The 27,957-nt window shown below is 40.4% G+C and overlaps 2 protein-coding genes across 10 annotated transcripts; one reads left to right on the top strand and one right to left on the bottom strand.

Annotated features, from left to right (window-relative positions):
• The first annotated feature begins 199 nt into the window (after positions 1 to 199).
• Positions 200 to 25,798, top strand: LOC6643126. Of its 8 annotated transcripts, XM_023176200.2 has the most exons (8): positions 5,074 to 5,245; positions 8,109 to 8,189; positions 12,957 to 13,984; positions 14,066 to 15,525; positions 19,968 to 21,999; positions 22,071 to 22,309; positions 22,379 to 22,627; positions 23,017 to 25,798. In XM_023176200.2, exons 1-8 carry the CDS (start codon positions 5,134 to 5,136, stop codon positions 25,466 to 25,468), a joined length of 7,653 nt encoding a protein of 2,550 aa, XP_023031968.1. In that variant the 5' UTR covers positions 5,074 to 5,133; the 3' UTR covers positions 25,469 to 25,798. The 8 variants fall into 8 exon arrangements, with proteins under 8 accessions (XP_023031969.1, XP_023031971.1, XP_023031970.1 ...); XM_023176201.2 differs by lacking the exons at positions 5,074 to 5,245; positions 8,109 to 8,189 and adding an exon at positions 200 to 215; XM_023176202.2 differs by lacking the exon at positions 22,379 to 22,627 and having other exon boundaries at positions 5,073 to 5,245.
• LOC6643151 (negative elongation factor E) lies at positions 2,956 to 27,897 on the bottom strand. 2 transcript variants are annotated; one of them, XM_023176204.2, is made up of 5 exons: positions 27,595 to 27,897; positions 27,025 to 27,539; positions 26,799 to 26,965; positions 26,643 to 26,734; positions 2,956 to 3,011 (listed from the first exon to the last, which is right to left on the bottom strand). In XM_023176204.2, exons 1-4 carry the CDS (start codon positions 27,673 to 27,675, stop codon positions 26,658 to 26,660), a joined length of 840 nt encoding a protein of 279 aa, XP_023031972.1. In that variant the 5' UTR covers positions 27,676 to 27,897; the 3' UTR covers positions 2,956 to 3,011; positions 26,643 to 26,657. The 2 variants fall into 2 exon arrangements, with proteins under 2 accessions (XP_023031972.1, XP_002065875.1); XM_002065839.4 differs by lacking the exon at positions 2,956 to 3,011 and having other exon boundaries at positions 26,311 to 26,734.
• Positions 27,898 to 27,957: the final 60 nt, after the last annotated feature.

Genomic DNA, 27,957 nt, shown 5'->3' with positions numbered 1-27,957 from the left:
GCCATCCAATCAGTCAGTCCTACAGTTGGCGCCCGTCGAGCGTGTCGAGTCCGTGCGTCCATAATAGTCGAACTTTAACCGTGTGGCCAAGGAGAAATGTTTAAATGATTGAAAATTGAGACTGAGTGTGGTTGCTGGACGCCGAGCAGCGAAAGGAAGGAGGCGTAGAATGAGAAATGTCATGTGCAGCAAAATTGGATAAACATATTGAACAAGTGAGCGTTAACCCACAATTCGGTTGTACAATTCGGCAAGCAAATCGATAAATGTCCCAAAACTGTCGCCGCTGGCAGGTGAAGCAGCTCACGTGTATGTGCGTTTGATTAATATTAATGGCCTACGCCGATTGCCGACTACCCACTACCGTTTGCCACCTTCCATCCCACCACCATCCTGCCTGCCAACCAAACAGTCATCCAACCAGCCAACCAGACAACCCACCAACCGCCCACCCCCCATCCCCCCTCTCAATTCTAAAGAGCCATTGTCATCTATATCCTGTCAATCAACTTTACTTGTGCCTCGCAATGAGGACGCAGTCGGTATTGTAGGTACAAGTACAACGAAACACGCGCTATAACAATAAATATGTATGGCATTATGTTTTTCTATCACGTTCGTTCCTCTTTGGCTCCTTTTGGCCATAGGGTTTTGTGTTATGTTGGTGCTATGTCTGTGTCTATGTCCTATGCACGCTTTCGATGTGGTTGTTTGTTTGCCATGTTACCATAATTACGGGTTCAGTCTGATATCAATCCATCAATACCCACACACATCCATCCCAACCAACCAACCAACCAACCAACAAACCGACTAACCAATCCATCCATTCAGTCAATCCATTCACTCACCTCTCACCTCATCAAGGGTCAAATATCAGAATACCCAATAACCCGAGCATACCAAAAGAATCGTTTTTTTTTTTTTTTGGTGTGCTTTCATTCTTTTTTTGTGGTAAATTGACCAGGCTAATGCCAAATTAATGAATGCTTTGCCTTATTAATTATACGTAAGTGAAAGAGAGCGTAAAAGTCATCTAAATATAGCCAAAGGACTAACCTTGACTTGGCAAAAAAAAAGATAATAGGAACAAATTTTTGCAATTGAGGGTGCGTGGGTTAGCAACCTAGCAACATTGTCTATAAAAAAAATGTAATTAAACCATGATATAACCAAGTGAACATGCGGCTTCAACCAACCCAACAACCAAGACTTTTTCATACTGCCCAAGTAATTAAGTAAATGTCGTCGTCGCCAGATGAGAGTCTATAAACAGATCTCACTGTCAGTGTCTGTCTGTCTGTATGTCTGTTGCACAGCATTCTTAGAATGTTTTGTTGACGCTGCTTTTTAATGCCAAGTGGAATGAACTTGATGAACAGTCGACGTCGAGCTCATCCAACTTGCCACAATAATGCCCCGCCTGTGCTGCATGTTGCATGGATGAGGCGGCAATTGAACTTTCTTGTTGCTGCTGCTGCTATTGCTCCTGCCTGCTGGTGATGTCGGGTCACACCCTTCTCACAATAGTTATAAACATGTCTGAAATTCAAAACATGCAACAACTTGAACTTGTCTTCTCCACATCATCATCATCACCATCATAAAACTTTTGATGAACTTTTGCTTTATGATGCAACTTCAACACAATCCAAGGTCCTTCCATGCCAACTGCTAAACGCAATAGTCGGGTTTTGCCTATATACGCAGCTTAATTTCTCTATAAAAATAATTGACAGTCTAGCCAAAATGTGTCATCATCTTCAGCCATTTTGCTGTATTAATTTTTTTCCGTCTCTTTATTTGATTTTGGATTTTAATCTCTTTTCCATTCAATAGTCTGATAGGCCATAAAAAAATAAAAATGTTCAATGGTACCTCCCACGTAATCGATTCTATTATATTGATAGACAATGTAATTGGCTCTAATTGTCCATTGGCTTCGATATCTAAATGTGTAAGTGCATTCAATTTAATTACGTTAAGTTTGTATGTACCTTGCGGCTTGTGGAAATGCTATAAATAAAATTAATGCTTAATGGATATGAGATTTGTTTAACACACACAATTATTTTTTTTAGTATATTTACTCTTGCAATAATTAGTGGATTATATTAGAAATTTCACTTACAATATTGTAAGTAGTATAAAGAATTCTGCAGATCTATATAGTTCATCTTCATAGAATATATCTTCTTCGATTGACACTTCAAAAACCTTCCATGTTTCTTTAATAAAACTTATGTACATACATATATAAGTATCTGATATAGTCAAGGAAATTTATTTAAATTTTCATTATAAGTAAGGCTAATTTTTGATAATTTCATCTTTGTATATGACATCAAAATGTTAGTACAGCTGAATTATCTTCAAAATTCTAGATCTATCGCTAGAAAAGTCCTCCGATTTTAATTAAATATAGTTCTTTTGTGGTAATAACAAAAATTCAATACCAAAATTGACTTAAACTAATGAAAACTAAATTGCAAATATGTTTTTTTTTTTCCTCATGTGAGCTTTCACCTCAAAATTAAGTTTTTTGAACATTTGAGCAAAAATACAGCCCGTAATTCTGCATCGCTTTGAATGAAATGAAGGGCAATCGACACAGGATCGGCTGAAACTATAGTTCAAGACGGCATTAGATTCAGCATAGATGTAATTCCAGTCCTGGCCACAATCAAGGGTTCGAATAACAGGCTCCCAACCAAGAATACGCCCCTAAAACTTGTCAAAAAAGGTGTAAAACGTTTCTGAAAGTCGAAAACTTAACAATCCTTAAAACATAAACAATTGCTAAAGGGTTTTAAATAAATTTTAAGGGGAAGAGCCAATTTAATTCCCCTTTGTGTATATAATATGCATAAATATTGGTAATCTAGACAAAAAATAAGACAATATAATAAAAATTGCACATAATTTCAGAGACAAGTTTAAAATTATTGCTTACCAAAATTAAATGCATATTGCTGACTAATAATAGAAAAAGGCATCTATGTCCTTATAAACTGGAAAGAAAGAAATCAAAATTTCATAGGCAAGTTCTTGAAAAACGCTTTTCCAAAAAAAAAAATACTTTTTTTAGTATTTAGTTTTAATTATATCTAAAATAGACCTATTATTAAGCACTGACCCATGGTTGAACCAATTAAAATAGCCAAATTTTGTTTGAAGTGGTCTTATTATTTTTGGGACTTACTTTATTTTATTTCAAGATACGAATTGAAAATTTACATCAATTTTATATGAGCAGTTTTTGAATCCTCAGACTGACACCTATTTATTTGGCCACATGTGTAAGCACATATATATTGATATATATGTATTTGTAGTTATGGATTTATGGCATTGAAGATTAATTAAATTGATGTATTATCGGTCTTAAAAGATTTTCGAATTCAATCAATTGATGCAAAACAAATTTCCAAAATTGATTTACATCTGTGAACGGGTCGGGTCGAATTGGTCGGTCGATCGGCCACTATTGTGCTGGCATTAAACCAACTCGAAATCAATGAAGATATATATATCTTAAAAGATACTAAAAATATACTTGAAACGCGAAATGCTGTGATAGAAATGTATGTATGTAAGTAAATGCATTCGTTGAGAGAATTCGCATTTGAATTTCAACAACGAAATGGCTTATAGATCGACGTTCGATTAATAAAAGTCAATTACACGCCAAATTCTATGAGTGTGTGAACGAGTGTGTGTGTGTGTGTGTGTGCGAGTGTGTGTGTGTGTGGAGAGAGCAATGCAGCATATTGTCTACGAAAATAGTTTATTTCCAACACATCAGCGTGTGACCAGTGACAAAAACAAAATAAAAAAAACAAAATTCAAAGAAAGAAAGAAAAAAAAAATAAATAAAAAAGCAGTCCAAAAAATAAAAGCTTTTTCGGACTGTCAGACCGCTCACGGCAACGATCGACGACACACCGACGACAACGACGACGACGCATGGACGACGACGCGGACTCCGTGCGCGATTTTTTTTCATTCAGTTTTTTCTCACAAAACAGAAACTAACTAAAGGTTCTAATAACAACAACAACCACGACGACAATACATTGTCGGCGGTAATTTCCAAATAACATCAACAACAGTTGATGAACAGCAGCAACGGCAACAGCAACAGCCGGCGGCCTCTCTGCAACAACAACAAGCAACGAGTTGTTGGTGGCAAATACAATTGAAAATTTGGTTAATCTTAACACCAACTTTTGATCCGTTTCCCATCCCCTCTAACCGCCGTGGGGAGTTGCAACGTCGCGTGGTCACGTAATGCAAATTAAATGTAATGCCATTTTTTAGTTAACAATATAAAAAAATATATACCTATAAATGAAAAAAATTGTTAACGAAAAACAGAAACTACCGCAAGTGTCAATTGCGAATGGATGTGTGTGCGTGTGTGTGTGTGTTTGTGTGTTTGTGTGTATGTGTGTGTGAGTGTATGAGTGTGTGTTTGTCTGTGTGTGCGAGTGTTAAATTAAATCACCGCATTAAAAATAACTTGTGAAAATTTTTAAATTTTTAAATATATGCTTATTTTATTTTATATATTTTTTTTGAGTGTGTGTGTATATTTCTATATGTGTGCGTGCGTGTGTAAGTGTGTATGTATACTGCTGCTGCTCTGCAGATATATATTGAGATGATATAGTATTTATATATCTAACTAAATTTTCTACATCAGCGCGCCAAGTAATCAAAGTGACACAAGCAAAAAAGAAGCACCCAAAATTTGAAGAAGGAAAAAAATGAGAGTGTGTGAACGGTGTGTGTATGTGTGTGAGTGAGTGAGTGAGTGAGTGAGTGTGTGTGTGTGTATGGATTTGGCAAAATGTCACTTGTGCGTCACTAAAGATAAAACACACACACACACATCTACCAACAATTTAGCATACGTACATAAAAGAGATATACTATGCATGGATATATATAAATACCTACATCTATATATATATATATTATATTCCATTTACGCGTGTGTCTCCTCTTGTAGCCAAAAAGTAATAAAAGTTAAAGAAAAAAAGCAAAAAGGAAAGAAAAAAAAACAGCAGCAACCACAACAAAAATAAAAAGATAAAACTAGAGGAGGAGCCGCCGTCATCAAGGGCCATAATGGAGTCCTCCTCCACTACCAACAATGGCAGTGGCAAACGGGGCAAAAAAGGACGCAGAGCCAGGCCAACATCCGGCACTAATCATGAACAGCATCATCCATGGGATGAAGGTAGGATCAAAGCGAATGAGAATTGCATTGCCTTAAAGAAAAACGACTTAAAAAAACATTTCTATATATATTAATTTCAAATAATATTTATAACGAAAGTGAAGCATTACGCATACGCCATGTGGGCGACTTTTGCTCTTGTAATGACCAATTTATGCCAACATATACATACATACATATCTCTATAGATATGAAAAGCATATATGTATGTATGTGTATATGCAAATATATCTATAGATGGAACAACTTGTGTATACTAGAACATTACTTATAATTGTCTGCCAATTTGAATGGCAGCCAAAAAAAATCTATGACATATGTATACAACAAGTTTTTTATTTTACCCCTTCAGGCCCCTCTTGTCATGCCCACATCTCTCCATATTTCTTTAGTATTGAATTGGCGCCGCAAGTATTCATAAAGTGAAGTTTTTGAATCTCTCAGACGCAATCCACAATCTACCAACGGAAATCAATAATCAAAATGCACTGCCTGCCACTTATAGATATTTGAGGCAATTGTCTTGTGTGTGTGTGTTTTTTTTTTTCATCTCTTTTATAGGTAATCAAAGGGTATATAGCATTTAAAATGTATTTGGAACAACAAGTCAATATATTTCAAATAGAAAAATAAAGACAGAACTATAGACATTTAGTTAGAAACTCACGAAAAGTCAGAGAGAGAGCTTTAGTTCAAATATTTGCCATGAAGTGCATTCAGTCTACTCATCTTAGTCAATACAGTGTGCACTTAATCTGGTGCATCCATGGAAAAACAAGTTTGAACCATCATTCTTACTATGATTCATTTCCAATTTTCATTTCAATCTGCAGCTTTTTTTCTATTATTGTTTGTGTAGAAGAAAAAAAGAGCAGCTGAACAATAGTTTTTCTTTTCAAGCTTCATTGTTTGTTAAGGTCTCTTTCTTGGAACCTTTTTGGGGAATGAAGCTTGACATTTAGATAGACAGATAGCGGAAAGGGCGAGGGCGAGGGAAGGGTGAACCACAAACACAGGGCGGGGTCATCACTGACTCTATCGAGGCATCGAGAGCTGTGTAAATTAATCAAAACAGGTTTTAACTGTACGTAAGACATTTGCCGTTACATCAATCAAATATAAATTTAAATTAGCTGAAAACTGTATGGTGATTTATCGTACAATAATATACATAGATGCTTTTTCCCATCTATTCATTACAAACGAAAGTGAAAATCAAGCACAACAAATTTGTGCTACATTCGTACAATAAAACAAAATTAAACGATTCCCATTTTTTTTCCAGTTTGAGTTTTAAGTTTCGCATCATAAACGAAGCAGCTAAGCTAAACACTTGAGAATGCCGAGATCTGATTGCCACTTGAAAACAAAAAAAAAAAAAACATTTGCACACGGGTTATTAAAACGATTTATACTATGTACATACCCAAAGACCCAAGTCCAAGTTTTGTGCAACAAATGCTGTTGCACACTGGGATGAAAGCACGTAGACCGCTCTCACAAACGTCACAGTCATATGAGCAGCAGCAGCAAAAATATTTCGAATGATATCTTATCAACTCAAATAAAACAACCTTCTACCCCATTGTGGATGACAAGGGCAATCGGGGAGTGCTGTGTTAACTTTATCTATTTACTATGGCCTACCAGACTTGGTTCCAAAGATAAGAAATACCGCAGTTTGAGTCCCAAAAAAAAAAACGAGTCTATTGACATTTATGGATTTACTTGCGTAATGCATTAGAACAAAAAAAGAGCTATTTATGATGACATACCAATAAATAATTAACCGACCTACTCAAGAAAATGATTTCATTTCTCGGTCATGTTTAAAATTTACAAGTGTTTCTGCATCAATACTAATTTTCTAACATTTTCTACCATTTTTCCTTTGTAGAGCTTAAAACTTGTATTTTAACAAGTTCTTAGTCAGGTCTTGAGTAAGCCTCTACTATATGTTTGTGAGCCAAGAAAAGCCCATTAAAACCATTTGATTATATATAATCGATATATAGACTAAACATGGTGATATTTTTATAAATGATTGCTTAATAATCTTAAGTTTTTTTTTCAATATCATTGAAATACATAGCAATCTATATGTACTTAGAAGGCTATCTGACTGTCTGCTAATTTGTATAAATATTTCATTAGCACAAGCCATTAATTAATAAAGTTAGTAAGTTTTACTTTGGGAATTTCAGAATTTATATATATGTACATACATTATATATTAGAGACATGAACTATATGTATATTTAAGATACCATAGAAACGTTAAAAGGGGTCGTCGCCATCGAGACTTGGCCCCACATAACACTTACTTTACTTTAGCCCAAAACTCTTGGGTTAACTTATTGCTAACAATATGTGTTAATATATGTATATACATATGAGCACATGCATATGTACATATATATTTAAGCTAAAATCTTGACAACCCGGCAAAACAGATAACAAGTTGCCCCATACGTAGTCTTTCTCTCCCTCTCTCTCTCTCTGTATCTCTCTGTTTTTCTTCACACAAATGCCGGCCCCATCTCTTAATGATTAGCATAGTGAAAATAAATATATGATAAATACAACAAGTACTATGACTCAGTTAGGATAACAATTGGCCAAGCAACCGCAAAATACAATACAAAAATTCAATAAAACGATAGGCCATCAAATTGGATCAGCTAATGGAGATTTGATTGATTTGCAATTAGCAATAGTCGGGTTAGCAGACATCACATGAGCCACACCGCCCACGAATTTGAAATCTGCCGCCAATACGAAATACGAACAAACACAACAAAAAAAAAAATAATAAGCTTAATAAAACCAAGAAAAACTAAAACATACTTTGACCTAATTGCAGGCACAGAACGAAATAATAAAACACTTGTGAGCACGGGCACAGCACTGACACGTTTCCTGACCTGTATGGCGCCAGTAATTGGTAAAAGATAATAAAATGAACTCGTATATACTTGTACTTGTGATGTTAATTGGCGGATTTGTTTATATTCATCTCTCCATTCTCTAAAAAGTTCATTCATAAAATTTTCAAAACGATTGAGCTCAAAAAAAAAAAAAATCGCCATCAACATTAAGCAACATTTGCTTGGCAACATTTTGTTTTGTTGCAGCAACATGAACTTGTTCTCCTGCCTTTCTTTCGTTTGGGTATACATAGTTCATATATACGTATATTAATGTCATTATTATTCATAAATCCATATGTATGTCTACATGTTGCAGCAGAAAGTAGTTCCTTTCACTTGAGGCTTTTACTTTTCTCCAGTGAATTCTGCATACAAACATATATTTCAATATAGTGCCTATATGCCTTGACGTAATTACATCTACATATGTATGTGTGTATGTCTGTATGTCAAGAGTTTCACTATGCGTATCCATTGAATTATTTCATTTGGCTTGTCTATTTTTCCATTTCCCTCAATCATTTCCATTTCTTATTCTTTGTCGCGTGTTGCTGTTGTTGTATTTGTTTGTTCGTGTTGATTTTCTCTTCCTTTTTAGTTTGGAACTAATCGTCAAATCTATATGTATGTATGTAAGTTTTGCCCTGAACTATATTTATAGGCATATATAAACATACATAAATAATCAAAAATACTGGCCGTCGGTCTATAATACTCAAGGTCATACCAAAATATTGTTTATATGTAGAAGCTCTATTCTTTTTTAGTTAAAATGTTTTGCTCTTGAGAAACAAAAAAAAAAATCCATAAATAAATATGCAATAAAACAAAAAGGAACCTAGAACTTTAAATAAAAGTCCACTTATTACTATTATTATATAATAAATAAAAACAGTTTAAAACGAAATCTATATATGATATATCTTATAATACTTTTAGCACAATGAACTCGAGTTTTTTTTTTTTTTTTGTTCGATCGTGCAATTTGTGTCACACATTTATTTTGAAAACAAGCAAATTATTTGTAAAACGGGTTACCTATGGCAATAACGAAGTTTCTATACCCTTCAAAAAAGTCTAATGAGTTTATGGAATTCAAATGACCATGAAAACCTAATGCTAGTCAACAAAACTTATTGATTTATATGTATGGTAACCTAAAGTAATAAGGATCGCTTTTTTTTTTAAGGGTATATACATAAATGAGAATCATTTCGCATGTTTCTTGAGTTGTTTTTTTTTTTTGTTTATTGGGGGAAATGGTGGCATACGAAATGTGTGCCACATCTGCAACTAGTAGATAGATATACACATGCATATGTATAGATTTATATGTATCTATGTATGTATATTAGTCATTCTTATAAAGACGGAAAAAAATGCAAACCCATGCACACAGAGAGACACAAATTAATATCTAGCTAGACGAACCCTGAAATTGGTTGCGTTTAACATTTGAATTTGAATTATTAAATCAAACAATAGATGGAGAGCCATCTCATCTCTATGTTTACCAGCTGCACACCACCTTCATTTCCACCTCCACCTTCGCCTCCTTTTGCTGCCCTTCAACAAAAAACGAAGGCGGAGACGTTACGCTTAAATGATTCTAAATATACATACATATGTATATACAGTAGAGAGTGCCTTGCCTAGGCTGGTGGGACGACCTTGGCTGATTGACGTGCGCATGCAACCAGTGGGGAAAGTGCAACACGTTGACCGGTCTCAGCCCGGCTCGGTTCCCAATGTTGACGATGTTGATGATGGTCTGTCGATGTTAAGGCGGAGGTGTAGAAGGGACTTTTGCCATTCTCTCTTGCTCTCCCTGTCTCTCTCTCTGTCTGCTTATCTATCTCTCACACTATCGTCTATTAGAGACAATTTTCGAGAGAAACATTGTCAACTTGTACTACTACGTCAACGGCTACGTCAACTTCGCTGTCAGCTTCGCAGCCGCTGGCATCGTTTTCTATACCTTTTTTTTTTGTGTTTTTCTTGTTGTTTTATTTGTGTTTTTTTTGTTTTTTTTTTTGCTGCTAGTATTCAAAACGCGATTAGACGTCGAACATGTGAAGCTCAAGAGTCTCTTGAAAATATTGCTTTATTTTTCATTTAAATTTTCAGTTATTTATTTATTTATATAAATATATATATATTTTTTTTTATTCCTATTGATTTGTGATTTTGTTTTAAGTTCTATAATTTTATATAATGGTATATATTTTTCTCAGTGTCCTGGGCAATTATGGTAAGTGGCCGGTCAGTTTAATTGATTTGCATGTTACGCAATTTAACAAAGTTTCAATCTAAGTGGAAGGAAGATAGAGAGTGTGTGTGTGTGTTTGTGTGTGTGCTAAGTGCGTTACGTATACGACACGTTGTACGTTGGCTTATGTGGATAGTTCAATAGTCTTGCATGAAATGTTCATGTTTTTTTGGGTAGGATGTCACGATGATAAAGCTAAAGTTCAAACTGTTTTAGAGAACTTCAATCATCTGTTATCTTTTCTATATATGTACATACATACATATAACAGTTAAACCATGTAAGCCAAAGCCAGACAGTCATGCTTGACTTGAGTCAAAAACATGGATAAATATATATATGCATATATGTTTATTATATGTTTGTTAAAGCGTCTACAGTGAAAACAAACTATAGACTCTATATAGAAAAAGGGAAAACTTTTTCTTCCAATATTGTGTATATGATAATTTGTTGAATAAATAGTTATGAGATTGTTTTACCTAGAGAGAAAAATCAATTAGTTATATTTGAATATTTTATAATGTATGACACAGACATAATTATAGATTACCTACAAATAGAGGGAATGAGCTAAGATATGTAAATAAACTATTAAGTAAGTCAAGATTTAATCATACTGTCAAGACTATATATATATTTTCACAATTTGTCTATCAATTAGTTTAGCTTAATTCACAAATCACAACAATAGATAGAAGATTGTATCGATCATTCCGTTGCGAATATGGCGAAACAAAACTTCATTCAGCATTACAAACGATGTGATTATCATTATCATCATAGATCATGGGGCAACTCATCCATTCACCCATCCAATGGCACTCATGAACAGGCACATACATAAGTACATAAATAAAAATTCTAAATTGTGCTACAATCAGTAACTGACTAAAACTGAAAGGCGTAACGATATTATTATTTGTTGTTTTTTTTTAATTTTTTTTGGGGGGGGAATGGGCCGGATGGATTGGCGGGGTTTTTGTACAAACAATTTAATTTCGTGGGCTTGTAATTTTATGTGATTACGTTAGCCACAAGCACATGCAAACATACACAAACAAAGACACACACATAATGTAGATACATGTGTACATTATGCATGTACGTATACTTAATATATGCCAAATGTAAAACACATAGAAGAACTAGATGAAGAGAACAACTAGATGATAGGCGAGGTGAATTGGGCACATCAAAGTCGAATATTTACTATATAGCTATACATACTACTATATAGAGTAAATCGCTCGATTTTGCTCTTGTTTATCAAAAGATGTGTGCTAAATTAACGATAATATATGTGCCAGTCTGCGTGTGTGTGTGTGTGTTTAAAACTAAAATCGGTTTTGTTTACGAATCTGGCTATATAATTGCTCTATGCTGCTCTATACGCTCTCCTGTTGCAAGTTCTTTAACGCGGCCAAAACAAAGCGTCGAAACAAAAAGCAAAGCAAAAGCCATAACAAGAACAGAAAACAAATTGAGCACAGAGACGCAAGAGCAACAAAATTTTAATAGAAAAATTGTTAAAAACAAAGCACATACAACAACACACACACACACACACACACACACACACACACATTCAGCAGCATAGAAAAATTAGTTGGGGGGTTCTCTCTCATTGCTGCCTTTTGGCGAAAAATTCATTTGGTCGGGCAGTTGGCCCCGGACAATTTCAATGCACAGCTCGGTGTATACGCGAATTGCGCTAAAATATTTGTGAGCGAAAAAAAAATAAAAAATAATACAAAAAAATTATTGAAAAAGCCTCAAAGCATAGCTAAATACTAGAAGGCCCTAAAAACTAATACATTCGACCAATTTCAATAGCATTTGAAAAGAAGAAAAAACAACGAATAACGATTAAATCAACGAAAACGATAATCAAATATAATATATAGGATATTTTGATATATATTTCATTGATTTATAGTGGTAAGCAAGAGTTAATTTCGAAGAGTATTCTTCTGTATTTCGTAATTGCAGTTTGAAATAATATTCGATATCGAAACTGCTTTACGGTATCGCATAGAAGACGAATAATTTTAATGATGATGATGATGATGATAATGTTGTTCTTGTCTTTCTTGTTGTTGTTGTTGTGGTGGTATTCCTTTGTACGTCCAACATGTTGTGATTGCGCCATCTCTTTCATTCATTCAATTCTATTTCATTCTTGCTGTTGTTGTTGTCGGAGGAGGAGGGAAAAGTTTGGGAGGATTGGATTCTTCTTTATTTTATTTTTTTTCGGTTCGGGTGTTGGATACTGTGACGCGTCTTATGTAATTTCGATATCTTTGCTGCAATTTTTTGTTATTGTTGTCTCTGTCTCGTCTGTGGCAGTCTTTAGAAAATGAAAAAAAAAAAAAAAAAACCCACACACATGCAAAAAATGTTGTTTGTATTTATTTTTAGCACCTGTTGTTGGCACTTGTCTCATCTCTTACTCTCTTTTTCCTCTTCTTTTTTTTCTGACGACTTTTTCGTGGGGCAATTGCATTTGCAGTGTCGCTACCTGGCGCTGGAACTGGCCCCACTGAGCAGCCGACCATACTATTGATCAACGGCATTGCCGACGAATCCCAGTTGAAAGACAAACAGAGCAAGGCAGCCGCTTTGAAGCTTGCCCTCGACAGTAGCAGCAGCAGCAATAGCAACAGCAACAGCACCAGCAACGAACAACCATCATTTGTGAATCCAGCAACAGTGCCCACCACACCGGGTGGCTCACATTTATTGGACTTTGAATCTCATCTGATCGAAGACGTCAACGCTGTGGGCAGTGGCGTGGGCATTAATGAACTGACCCCCATTGAGCAGGAGCTGAGACAAGGTACTTCCAAAGTTGAGACAGACGATGCTTCGCATGTAATCGAAGTGGAACCGGCTGGTGTTCAAATCAAACAAGCCATATCGACTCCAGCACCCGCTCATCATATCGCTGAGGTAGACGAAACGGCAACGGCAACATTAGAGTCAGTGCGTCTAACTGCAGAGCAACTGGTAGATGAAATCGAACGTGAGCTAATCGTAACGCTTAGCAAAAATGTAGATGAGGCCAAGACTGAGCACGACAATCAGGTCAAACGTGAGCTCAACGAGTTGAACTCGCTCACACAACAGGTGGATGCCCAGCTAAATGAGCTCACTAGCATACTTAAGGTCAAACCTCAGCCGGATATTGTTTTAGAGATACCGGAAATAGCTAAACCATCATCATCAGCATCATTGTCACCATCACCAACAACTTCGGCATTTTTGTCGATACCTGCCACCCAGGAGTTAAAACTGGTGGAGATACCAACGCCCAAAACTGAGGCGGAAGAACAACAACGAAAGGAATTCATCGATTCATTGCCACAAATCGAACAAAATCCCTTGGATAGGGAAACGGATGCTCAGCGTCTCTCGGCGGACTGCAAAAGGGAGTATTATCAGTCTCTCAAGAAGTATCTATTGCACAGCAGTCTAGAGAGGCCACCAGTGCCACTGCAAACCTATCGCTGGGAAGATTTACGCAGAGCAAGGGAACGGGTAAGGACAAGCAACAAAGAAAGAAATAATCCATTAAACATTAATCCTTTACATTTTGTTGTATTTTTTTTTTCATTGCAGGGTGGCTATCCTTGGACGCATTTGTATAAACGCCCGTTGGGACCTGACGAGCAGCCAGAGATTGTTCTTCTATTGCGCAAATCTCAGGAGCTACGCTTCAAATCAGAATCACCAAAGTCTTTGAAGAAAGTACGCTATGACGAGCAGGTTCTAGTAAAGGAAACCGAGCGCTATATTCAAGATCTATCCGAGGACGAGGCTTTGGGTAATACAACCGACGATAGTAGTGAGGAATCCGAATCGGATACCGAATCGGATAGGGAGAACCATAACGAAGACGCTCTGAGTGAGTGTATTTCTTGTGTTTCGGATTCCGTATTGGCTGTCGGTGGACACGCCAAGCCAAGAAAGACGAACCGCCTGGCCCAGATACGGGACATTATCAAACGCCGACGCAGCGGGCGAACACAAGAGGACGCCCAATCTCTGCCAAGCAGACAGAGCAGCCTGCACGAATTAGCGCCACCACCGGGTCCCCTGGTTCCCAACACAGAAAAGCCCATTTCAACAAATCGCAACAAGTCCAAGCAAAGCTTTGACATTATGAAGAAGTTAAAGAGCCTGGCTGAGCGCCAAAAGAAACGTTTGAATATCAAACGAGTTACACTCAAAAAGGACGAGAAAATTGTCCTTGGCGAGCAGCAAAAAATTATGAAATTGAAAGCATCCCCGAAATCAGATCGTGGTGAAATTCCTCACTTTATTGAAAAACAGGACTCGGATGATATCCTAGAATTGGTTGAATACGATGAATCGCCGTGTCGCAAGCGCAACAAGGAAGAACAAGAACAGGATGAACTACCGAGTACAAGTGGTTCCAATGTACCACAGCCAGAGGAGATTATCGAGCTGCCGGTGGAGAAAGAGGAACCCGCTGCACCCACTGTGGAGGCGGAAGTAGAAGAAGGTGTCAAGGAGTCGGAGGATGAATCAAAAGAAAACGAAGCTCCACCTACCAAAACGCCACGTTTGAGACGTGAACATGTCTACGAGGAGATAGGACATGCTGACGTACCCGAGCAACCCATAATTGAGTTGGACTCTATTAAAAAGTCTCTAACACGTCAAGATAATCTAGCTCTTGATGATATAGAGGCTGGCAAACCTTTACCACTCGATCGCATGGGCAGCAGCGAAGAAGATCCAGTTGCTGCTGCTGCTGCTGGCGATAAATCTGGAGCATTTTTGGCACCACTATCATCGATTGACTCGACTTCGTCGGATGAAGCAGAAAGAGCCCGTCTCGCCCAGTTATCTCCCGTGGCCGAGGAAAGTGATGAACCAACTGATATGAGCGATTTGCGACCCTCTCTGAAAAAAGAAGCTTCACCAGCACCATCAGACAAAAAGGTCACCTTCTCCCATGTGGAGGACGAGGCTGAACCTCATCGCGAAGATATCGAACTGCCAGAAGATATCTTGGAAGCAGCCAGCAATGCGGCGAAATGGAAGAATGAAAGGTAAGTGTTTTGTAGTGACTCTAATAAACAAAATACCCCTCCCAAGGAACGGATATATTAACACACACACACACCTACACACACACACGCACACACAACACACCAAAACGCCGCTGTTTTGACTCGGCTGGGCTGTTGTATTTGTACTCTAACCACTTTTGCAGAAACTCTAACCTCTTTGACTTGCTTATGAAATTTATACTAACCCTCCTGCCGGGAGGTGGTGGCGGCGCCGATGGCAAACGGCGTCGCCTGTTCAGCTACCGATACACGCACCATGCACCACAACATTATTACCAAGATTACCACTACACAAACCACAATCAAAGGCACAACACAAAACCGGGTCGATTAAAGCGATCAACTACATGGACGCTTTGCTGTTGCTGCAGCAGCGGTGGGAATAACAAATTTTGGTAGCGGGGTTTTATATGCCATGCCACACATGATAATAGACCTAAGGTAAGATCTGGAAACTAACCATTGCATCTTTATGTGCTGTCCCACCCTTCCACCCATAACTTACCCATATAGTAGAGGGGTGACAACTCAGTGAAGTGAAATGGGGAATCTTCTACCCCCTAAAGTATGCAACCGACAGTCAAATAATAACATTTTCAAAGGAATAAACAATGTTTTGATAATGTAATAAATGAATTTTGTTTTCCGCCTATTGCATGCTCAAAAGGGTTGAATTTTCACCATTTAACATCCCTAGATCCGTCTGTGATCAGTAGTTAACTGGTGTTGGAATGCAATTAAAAAGGTTAACCATTCGGGGCTATAAGGCTAAAAAAAAATGTTGTGCGTACAAAAAGATCAAACAGTAAATATCTGGCATTAAAGGTCAACGAATGACAAGAAGATTTCCGGCAGCCTGGCTAAGGCAACGCATTGCTCAAAATAGACTGAAGATAAAGTGCAGGCCGAGCAAACCGAGCAATCTAATTGTTACTCCTCTTTTTGCTTGTGTTGTATATTCTCGGCCAGATCGCAATTATGAACATCGGCCAAATAGTCAACGAGGAAAACCACACAACAACACACCAACAAACACACACACACACACACATACACACGCTCATACACAACTAATCCGAGTCTATATAGGCAAATATATACATCCATCTATCTATCTATCTACATATGTATGTATATGTCTATGGGTGTATGTTGCTAATTTTAAAGAAAAAACATTTTCATCTTTCGAGAATTTGTGTCGCGCAAAAACACAAAAAAAAAAACAAAAAAAAAACACACATACATTCGAAAAGCTCTCAGTCCTGGCCGAAAATCGCAACGATGTAGACACAATCGCGCACATCAAACGGGCAAAAACGGGCTAACAAACGACACAGGCTGCAAAATAATAGACGAATATTTGTAGTCGATCGAAAAGCGAAACCAAAAAAGGAAAATCCAAGCCAATAATAATCCAAGACCTAGGCTAAGCCCTGTGGAGGCCACCTTCGTGTTCGTTTTGACCCCAACAAACTCACAACTTTTGGCTTTATAATTTTTCATTTTTTTTTGTCTTGTGTGTGTTTGTGTGTGTGTTTTTGGGGTTGGCAAGAATTTAGTGAACGGGGCAAAAAATAAATTCAATGTCCGGCCGCGGTGATGCTTATAAATAGCCAAAAACGACGACCAAGAACCCCACAAGACGACAAACGAAACATCGAAAAACCGAACAAAAGCGACAAAAAAGAAAAAAGAGAATAAGAACCACCTCCACCAACAATTACAATAAGGTAGAAAAGGAGACAGATTACGGACCAGGGCCAAGTAAATAGGAACGACAGCTGTTGACTCTCATCATCATCATCGTCGTCGTCAACGTCGTCATCGTTATCGTTATGTTCAACTCTCGCCGTTCGGCCTCGGTGGGCGCTCTTCCCGCTGAGAAGAAGCACTTTGTGTCGCGTGTGGAGAGCGCCAGCGGTGCCTCCCTGGATGTACGTTGTGCCTGTCAATACTTTCAGTGTGAATCACTGCTGCCGGAACGTGTCAACCCGGTAGACTCAAGACCAGGATCACGCCAGGGTCATCATACAGATGAGAATTGCCCGCATTTGAATTTACATCGCGACGATTTGTCTACACAAAGCTTTGAAATAGTCAGTCATGCGGATGTAGCTGCTCCATCGGTGGATTTAAGTTTCATGGAACGCTATCCGGAATTGGAACAAACGGCCCGGTCTCGTGGTTTAGTTGTGCGAAGCATATCAGATGCCACTGAACCCGAATTAATGCCAACTCATGGAGGTTCATTAATGTCCGGAAATCGTCGACGACAATTGTCCATGGGTGGCCTATCCTCGGGTGGTAGTGTGGGACGCTTCGGTGATGCCCTATCGATGCGCAGTGGCACCTCATTGCGTCGAATATCGGCTGGCAATTCGAAAACGGATTTGTATTGTGCTGATATTAATATACCCAGTGGTCGTCCGAGTGGACAACGATCGGCCAGTGCCAGTCGTCGAACCTCTAATGCAGATCTTTTTCAGGCCAGCATTATGCCACCACAATTGAATCTTATAGCAGCTACACCACTTCCGGGCACGATAGATCAGCCACTACAATTCCCCTCCTCCCATCAGGCTTCGCCGGCTCCCTTGCAGCAAGATTTTAGAAATGCGAGACCGCCACTATCGCCGGATTATATGAGACCCAGTGATGCCAATAAAGAAAATCAATATTCGGGCGAAGTACTGCCTCAAAATCGACCAATTGATGTCTCACGCTTTGGTGGTGATGCCGTCCGACCATCTTTCCTGCTCGAAACGGATATTAAACAATTGCAAAATCCCTATCAACCCACTGTCACTCCCAATGATCCATTAGCTGAAACTGTTGCGGAATTGGAGCAGATTGCTCAAGAACATAATATTGTCAATATAAGAGACAACATACAGACAGAGACACATCGTCCACCGTCTATCGCTGGGGAACTCAGTGCCAAATCACTTAAACTTGATGAGTTAACCAAAATTGAGATTTTTAATGACATACCCGTGGTGGATATCGATGAGCTGGTTCGCAGTGAGGAACAGAAGGCAGCCGAGCATCGCAGTCGTAGCCCAAGGCCAGCTCCGAGACGACCCAAATCACCGCCTGCGATGACCACACTACAATTACCAACGAGTCGACATGCAAGTCCAACACCGACTGATCCAGCAAGTCAACTTTCTTTAGGCGGCACAAGTTCTCAACCCCTTAAACGACAGCATACACCTGAACGACAACTTTCACCTGAACGTCCTAACAAATGGGCGCCGGTATCCTCGCAACAACCAACAATCTCAACAATAACGGGCAACATTAATTTGCAAGAAGCTTCGCCTGAAGTCAAAAGTTCCTACACTTCACGTTTTAAGTCAATGTTCAGTTCAAAGGAAACTCGCCAAAAATCGCCTACACCACAACGTTCTCGAACACCCAGTCCCCTGATGGCACGATCATCATCACCTTTCAGAAAAGAAAAGTCCCCCTCGCCTGTTCAAATGCTTTCCGTATTCTCCAAGAGTAAACCGCAAGCCATGTCCATAGTTACCACTTCGGCAGCCGTAATAAAGGGCAAGGAGGCAGAGCCGCTTGCTGTGCGCGTTACTGAGACATTCTCTTTGAAAGTGGACGACATGGATCAGTACTGTGCACGTCCCACAAAACCATTGGCCCCCCCGCCACATGCCCAGACTATGTACAGCAGCCGCGAGGATTTCGCCGCATCCGAGCGTACTTCGGTAGACATAAGCGAGGCTTTTGCACCAGTTGTTGTATCGTCAGTGCCACGGGGAGGTCCTAGTTTTATGGCTGGCAATAGGAATCTCTATTCCAGTGAAATTGAGATGCCGGGTGCCATGTCTTGGCCTCGCAGCGAATCTGAATTTCATGGTTCCGTCAGCAAGGAGCCATCAATTATGAGCCATGGCAGCAGTCGTCCACTTATCTCGGTTCCCATTCAAATATCACAGGGTCGCAGTACACCATCCGAGCAACGGTTTGGGCTGCAACGCAAATCTTCTTTCAGAGAGCCGCGTACACAATCGCATGATCGGAGCTCTCGTTTAGCCGGCGGCTCCCAAGATCAGCTCTATGGGCCGGCACGCATGACAAAGACGGTTAGTTTCAATTTTGACGAACGCAAATCGCGCCTTGCGGATTTTGAGTCCAATTCGCCCCTAACCCAAAAGCAAATAGAACACAGAGACTTCCTCGAGCGGACCTATTTCTCTCGGTAAGCTATCGCTACCCCATTTTTCGGTCTAGACCCCAGCCCTCGAACACACAGCTGCAGCCTGCCGGGTGATGGCTTCTCTAACCTTCGCTTGTAACAAAAAAAAAAAAAACACCACACTTGATCCATGTGATTTTAAGTTATCTCTCTATCTCTCATTCAAGAATGAAACTAATTAATGTATGCTTTGCCATCTTCTTTGCAGTGATCATGAATATGAGCCTGTGGGCGGCGAATCATTGACATCAGCAGCGCCGTCCCCTTATAATGGCACTAGCCCCTCGCTACAATTACCAATACCCATGGACATTGATGGGCAGCTCAGCTCTGCTGCCACAACGCCACGCACTGAATCTCGCACTGATTATGAAATACACACAAGCCAGGTGGACTCGAGTGCTTTGGAGGAATTGCCATTGCAGCCGGAGAATAGGAAAAAAGGTTTCATGGCAACGGCCCAGGATCGTACAAAGAAAATGCAGGATGGCCTACGTCAACAGGCGGGTAAATTGCGCACCAAACTACGCACTGCCCAGCAATCGAAACCCAAACCTAAACCCATTTCGGGTAGTCCAAAAGCCAAAGCCAAAGAACGTAGACGCTTTAAAGCCCCCGAATTTTCAAAAATCAAAATGCCTGAAATCAAACGACCCGATATGTCCAAGTTGAAGGAACTCAAACGACCCGAATTCACGAAATTTAATAAGCCAGATATGTCCAAATTCAAATTGCCCGAGAAATTCTCCACACTAAAACTGCGACGCAGCAAGAGTTTTAAAGAGAATGAAACAGAGACGCCAACAGATGAAACGGCTACTGCAGGTGGTGAAGCAACAGGCGGCGGTCAGCAGCCAAGTGCTCCCAAGAAGAAGTTTGAATTCAACTTTGGCACTTATCCGCGTGCCTTCCGAAAGAAAAAGCCAGAACCTGAAGCAGTTTCCCCAGTCATCGAGTCATCACTGGGCACTGAAGGTCTCAGTCTCAGTGTGATACCCAGCACAGAAACTCAGCCCTCACAAACGTCGACAAGTTCGCCGCAAGGTGATCGTGGTCCGGGTCCAGTTCGTTCACGCTGGGCGGATAAATTCTCAGATGTCAGCTACAATGACAGTGAGGGATCGCGCTATAGGCGATATGGTAGCGAATTGGAGAGTTTTGATCGCGAATCCTCATTGGAGCGACGCATGAAGGAGGATCTGGAAGGTGTGGAGGAGGATACGGCCAGTGAAGCTCAACCACAAACACAAATGGGCATTCTGGGTGGTGTGGCCGATAGCAAACAATTTGCCGAATTCGATGAAGAGAATCGAGCTATTCATGAGATTTCTAGCCAACGGTCTAGAGAATTTAAACGTCGTCCCATGGTGCACCAGGACTCAGATTTACGCTCTGAAGACAGTAGAGATGCGGAGGGCTGGACTGAGAAGGATATACAAAAAAATAAATTGTTACGCAAAGCTGAATTGGAGGCGGAAGCGGGATACTATAAGTATCAGGATCGACAGGATGCGCAGTCAACGGCAAGTTCTGGCAAGAAAGTTGTTATGGAACCGATTGACGACGATGAATTCTTTTTGCGAAAGCGTGGAATCTCAGAGGATAATATCCAATTGCGTCAGTACATTAGCGCCGCTATACGCGAAGGTTACGATATGCCAAATGCCCTTCAACATGTTGGTCACTCTGAGGAACAGGTGCGTAGCGAAGAATATGGTGACTATGATGTTCCACCACCAAAACCACGTCGCTTACATCGAAACTATCGTCCCGAATATGAAGACTCGCAGGAGTTCCAGCGTAGTGAATATGGCGATGATTTGTCCATGTCACAAAATGGCAGCGATTTTCTGCCAAAGCGACCATTGAGAAAAGCCCGTAGTCGTAGCAAGTATTCGGTGGATGGCAGCCAAGATATACCCTTGGCTGATGGCGCTAGTAGCATTCAGTACTTTGACGACGACGAGGAATATCTAAGACCTCCGACACGTGATGAGCAGCAACATACAACGGAATCTGAGCAAGCTCTCAATAATCTGAACTATAGTGAAAAAGGAGCTGAAACAGCCCTGGAAGAGACAGACGCAGTGGCAGTGGTGCAACAGCCACGACCTCAGGCACCAAGGCGCCAAAAGAGACGCACACGTGATGATGCATCTGTAGAGAAGGATACAGATTCTTTTATCAATGGCTTTGGTGGTAGATCAGTTTCGAATACCTTTTTGCAGCCACAGGAAGATGTAAGTATCGATTCGAATCAGAATCACATTCCACACACATTTTGACATTCATAATGATTTCTTCAAAACAGGTAATTGTTTATCGCACTGAACACGAATATCATCACGTACCGCTAGCCACGCCTGAAAACTTCACAGACGGTGCCTCGGCCCGCACCCAACGTTCCGAAGATGATCGCACCTCACGCGGTGCCGATTCCTTGATATTGGATATGCATACAAAAGTGAAGCCAGAACAACAAAACAATGATAATGTGCCAAGAAATGTGGATGATGAAAAGTTTGTTATCGATATGCTGGAAAGCGATGGGTGAGTAACAATTTGCTGGTATTGATTGATAGGAATCGCTATGTGTGTGGCTTATTTGCTCGCTTTCAGCTATGCTGTGGTCCGTAAAGAGCCATTGCCAAAACCCACACCACCGGCGAGGCGCAAGAAGTTTACACGTTCACCAGGCGAACGTTTCGCAACATTGCCCAGCATTCGTGGCTCTCGAGGTTCACCGCCGCCGGCCCGGCCACCACCTCCGCAGCAGTATATACCGAGTGAGGATTCGCCACTAGTTTTCCGCCGAAGATCAGCTACCAGTTTGGAAGAGATTCACAATACCCCGCTGCTCAAGTCGAAGTAAGAAATAGCCGTCTTGTCGCTTTGTTGTCTTTTGAGTTGCGACCCTTGACGATTTTTTTTCTTCTTCTTATAATTTGTCGTTTTATGTTTCGAATGCCTGTTTTGTTAAGTTTGTTTTCCTTCGTTTTCGACTTTTTTTTTTTCTTTTTTTGTTATCTTTGTTAAGTTGTAGGCTTAAGTAAGCTAGGCTAATGTTTCTAATCCTCCACCCAGAGATACGTACACCAAAATAAAACCAAAACAATATGAATACACAAAAAAAAAATGAACTCCAACACACAAGTTTGGCCAGCATTATGTTCGGCTTTTTTGCTTCGCTTGCCCAGACCTTAGACCAAAAGCCCATGATTATCTAATTTTCCCTTACTCACCCTATTCCTTATTAGCTATGAAGCACAACCACAGCAGGAGGTTAAAGAAGAGGATGACTATGAAGAGCCTGGAGCTTATGGTCGCCCCGAATCACCGCGTTCGAATCTCCAATCTGGTGAGGTTATTAACAAGATGAAATTCCGACCGTTACCTCCACCGCCACGACCACCAAGAGAGAAACGTTCAACCAGAGGTGGTAGTGGAACATTGGACAGCTATGAGGATAGCGAACGAGTGGCCAGCTCTAGCACAGCTGATAGCTACGATCAAGGCGAGTTTGAGGTAGAGGTTTCCACGCAAACAGATCCACTGCCCGATGATTTTGTATGTGAAGAGTTTGAGATTACTGAGGACATGAAAATTATTGAGCCGCGACGCTCCACGGGCTCTGGCAACAAAACACTAGAGGATCTTTTGCGTAGTGTCCAAGCAGAGGACCACGATGAAGTCGACAGCAGTCGAGTTCTAACCGAGGATGAGCAACTGGCTAAGGGTTTGCAACGTTTCCGCGATGCCAATCAACGTTCCCTGTCAGAACGTTCGCGAGCTTCGTCTCAGGCGGATCGCTCTAAGTCATTAAGTCGTCCGCAAACACCTTCCTCTGCGGTGGTTATCGAACGGCGAGTTCCAACACCAAGTCTGACACAGGGCGAAGAAGATGCCACTGTTCAGGCATCGCTAATTGTTCGACCCATAAGTGCCGCCGATTTGGAGGATGAGGAACTGCGGCGTGAGGAGGAGGAACTGCGTCGAGAAGGTCTGCTATCGGACAGTTCGGTGCAAAGCAAATCAGATGTGGAAACAGCAGGTGAAGAGGAAGACCATGGGGAACTAGGTCTAAGCGACTATGGCGCCAGTTCGGCAGATTTGGATGCGGCAGTGGAACAATTGCAACACGCTCAGCTAGAGAGCGACTATGAGAGCAAGTTAGAGGATGATGAAGTCGAACGCACATTACGGGAGAGCGAGTATGAGGATGATCCAGGGGAAAAGTACTCTGATCATTATGAGGAAGATGAAGAGGAAACTTTCGACAAGCAGCTGACTGAACAAGAGCTGGATGAAGCACTCGAAAAGCAATTGCAGGAGGAAATGGAAAAGGAACTTGCAGCTTACAGACAAAAAGAAAAGGAACTTGCCTTGGCATTAGCTCTGGCTGATGAGGGACATCCACTTTCCGAAGAAGAACAGGCTCTTTCTGATGTCGAGCAGCCGCTTACCGAAGGGGAACAAAATATCCATTCGGAATCTGAACTGGAACCAGAACCCCTTGCTCTGCAGGTTGAGGAACCCATTATAAAGACCATCGCTATCGAACCCACCGAGGCCGAGGTAGAACTGAAATTTGTTGCCACCTTACCAACAGAAGCCAAGTATAGCCAAGAAGATGTCGACATTGAGGAGGAAGCAGTACCTCTACCGCCACCACGTCGCAAATCGACAACAACCCTCGACACTACAGCACCAACTACTGGTTTAACAATTGCAGAGCAAATTAGTCGAGAAGTGACCCCAGTACAATCGCTTCAACAGTCCCCACCAGAATCACTGCCAAGTCGCCTAGCTGAACTTGAAGTGGAGCGACTCCGTGTACATGCTCTTCAGGCTGGCCAAATCCAAGTATCACAATTGCATGGCAATCAGATCATAGCCGATGATTTGGAATGCAAATCGGGTGGGCTGGTGGTGAAGAATATTGAACTTCCACCTGGTTTCATTGAAGACATAGTCGAGCGTGTGCGAGAGCAGCGTCCATCACTGCTTTCGTCCGAGACGCAAACCAGCCGTCAGGCAAGTAGTGAACCGGCTACTAGCGATGTAGAACCTCCTACCAAACCGCCACGTCAGAGCAAAACAACCGAATCGACATCACCACCGAATCTCGACGAGCAGACACAAACTGATACTGGCATATTGCCACTTCCACCGCCACCTGCCGTATATCCTAGTGTGGAGTATCTGCAGTCATTGGCTCCCTTGGCCTTTTATAATCTGCAACGTTCGGCTGAAGCCGAACAGGCTGAAACGACTGCTGAACGCAAGGCACCGCACAAATGTCGGCGTCGTCATGTGCACGAGCCAATCGACCTTGACTCTGGGTCCGATGTAGAGGAACAACTGGTCGAACGACCACGTTCGCGTTCACGTTCACGTCGCTCCCGTACTAGAAGTGCCACTCAACCGTTGGAAGAATACGATGACGATCAGCCAAAGACTGTGGTTCAGGCAGGAGGACAATTCATCTCCGCCTGTAGCCTGGAACTGGTTAATATCATCAATCAATTGACAAACTATGTGCGAGGAGAGACAGTGGAGCCACAACAGCAGCCCAGAATATCTGCACTAATGGTGCTCTTTATATTAATTACTTTTGGCATCCTCGTCTTTTTGCTGACTGGCCGACAGGTGCACACACATCACTGGGACTACTTCAATCCGCCTGGCAACGAGGGCAGACAAACGTGAGAGGATAACGACGTCCCTTGAACTATACTTTGTAGGGAGGGGCTTTTGCATTTTGGATGAGAAAAAAAAAGAGAAAGAAACAAACAAAAACAACAAAAAGAAATCGAATTTAAAAGCGGTTATGACCGCTCGAAACTAAAGGCCTTAAAATGATATACTAACCAAAAAAACTAAATCAAGAATAAATAAAATCAAATACAAGGACATTTACTTTAGGAGAGATGCGAAGATATACATGTAAATGGGCGGCGAGGGGCGTTGCCTTTGCTACTAGTCAGATACCAATCGAAATACCAAACCAAAATCCCAGTCACTCAGTCAATCAATCAATCAATCAATCATATATCAACAGCCTATACTAACCAGACACAAACACATAAAACATAAACGGGGAAATAGTCATTGTCTACCAACAGAACAACGATTATGTATTAACAAATGTACTTAACAAACATTATTCATACAGGTTTTTTTTTTGTTTTTTTTTTATCTTGGTAGCTGCTCAAGTTTGTTTCGTGTGAGAGAACACTGATATATATATTTATATATATTACTATAATTATTATTATTATTAATAAAAAATAATGAATTAATTTTGTTTGCTCATTTTCCTACCACAAAGAAAAAAGATTCAATTGTTGAACAAATTTGTTGTTTAATTTAGACCAACGTAGGAATAAAATTTCATTTGTCAAAGCGACGTTTTAATATGAAACGTGAGTTATTATCAAAAAAGGTGAATATATATGATATATATGTACACATATATATAAAAGCGTATTTTCAATAACGCCAAAAAAAAAAAAATAATAAATAAAAACTGTTTAAAAAAATTATAAACATTTGTGCATGATTTTTACCGGTACCGGTCTTTAATTGGATTGATAGATAAAAAACATATTTTGAGGGGCGTAACTCCGGCCAGTACATTTTTTGCTGCCGCCGAACTCCGCGTCGCTTTGCAACGACGTAACTTTGTGAGAAAGGAGGTAATAAATACAGTAGATGCCGGTTATAACGATACTCTTGAGGAAGGACCGCCAATATTGCTTTCTTGCAAGTTTGTATAAACCCAATCAAACCTTTCTTCGTTATAAATATATATATAGTTTCTACGACATGGCCGTAGTTGTTGATGATGCCAAATGAAGAATGTAAGAAAATGAAAATGTACCTAATAAATGATGGCTTAAAGCAAGAAATCCTCATTATATTGCACCATTTCACGATGATCTTTGTGGCTGCCTTTCTGGGATTTGCTAGCAGCTAAAGAAATCAAAAAAATTAGAATTATAATAACATATTTTTACATTGGCAAAACTAAACATACCAATTGATGACCACACAGCCGATGATGAGGCATCATTAATTGGTTCAATTTGAGGTTGACGTCGTGCCAGTTGTACTTGCAAATTTATTCCATTAACACTCTTGCCATGCATTTCGGCTATAGCACGGTCCGCCGATTCCGGTTTGGCAAACGAAACAAAACCTCGACTGAAATGATTAAGTAATTAATTACCTCAAATTTTTGCGATATTTACTCTTTATCTTACCTCTTTTCAATTTCCATGGACACATTAACGATTGTGCCATAGTCATTAAATGTTTTCTTTAGGAAATCTTCAGTGACCTTATTGCCGGAAACAAAGATTGTATTGCCAGCGCGAGGTTTTTCTGGTTGTGGCGTATCCAGCGTAGTCTTCTCCGTAAGGCCTCGTTCCTCGCGGTCTCGCTCGGTTGCGAAATGCTGATACAAGTTTTGACGGCGCGGCTCCTCCTTAATGATTTCATTAATCTCCTGGGCCACATCGTTTTGTGTGGACGAAAATGGCTGATAGGCGGCCACACTGGTCTCAGATGTGGAACGCTTGGCACGCTCTTGACCCTTGGGCCGTTTAAACGAGGTCTGATCCTGTTTGGTTTGTTGTTTCTGTATTGCCGGAATGGCTCCACTTTTAATCAATTTGCGGGCCACTTCACGTGCATCGCGAGCATCGGTTGGCCGCTTAAGCGTAAGAGCACTCTCCGGCTCCTGCTTGGGAGCTTTATGGGCCTGCAAAGCCTTTTTCTGCAAACGGGGCAAATGGATAAATGGGTTTGTTTTTATGTTTCGCATAACTCACCTTCTTCTTAAGCTTCTGATACTTCGCCTGAAGCATCTGCTCCTCCTCAGTCAGGTTGGTGGGAAAGTGTATATAGACCATTATTCGAATTTTGCTTACTTTTACGGGAAAATTAGAAATCTCACGTTGCGCTCAATGCCAAGAATGTGCCACGACTCATGATCTGTTCCGTTGTGATCCTGAATTTATACGTTTGGCGCTCTTATTTACTTTATACCGTTTAAATTGGACAAATTTGTTCACAATTTCATTCTAAATCACTTTGCAAGCCGCACATCAACAAGCGATGACAAAAATTATCAAGTGGTGCTACTAGCGATGGACTCCCAGCGATATTAATAGCAGCGTATATAAAGCGATTTT

Source organism: Drosophila willistoni, assembly GCF_018902025.1.
Source record: "Drosophila willistoni isolate 14030-0811.24 chromosome XR unlocalized genomic scaffold, UCI_dwil_1.1 Seg41, whole genome shotgun sequence".
In the NCBI taxonomy this organism is placed as follows: Eukaryota; Metazoa; Arthropoda; class Insecta; order Diptera; family Drosophilidae; genus Drosophila; species Drosophila willistoni.
Note: the sequence above shows the minus strand (reverse complement) of the source record. Positions and strands in the feature narration are given on the sequence as shown.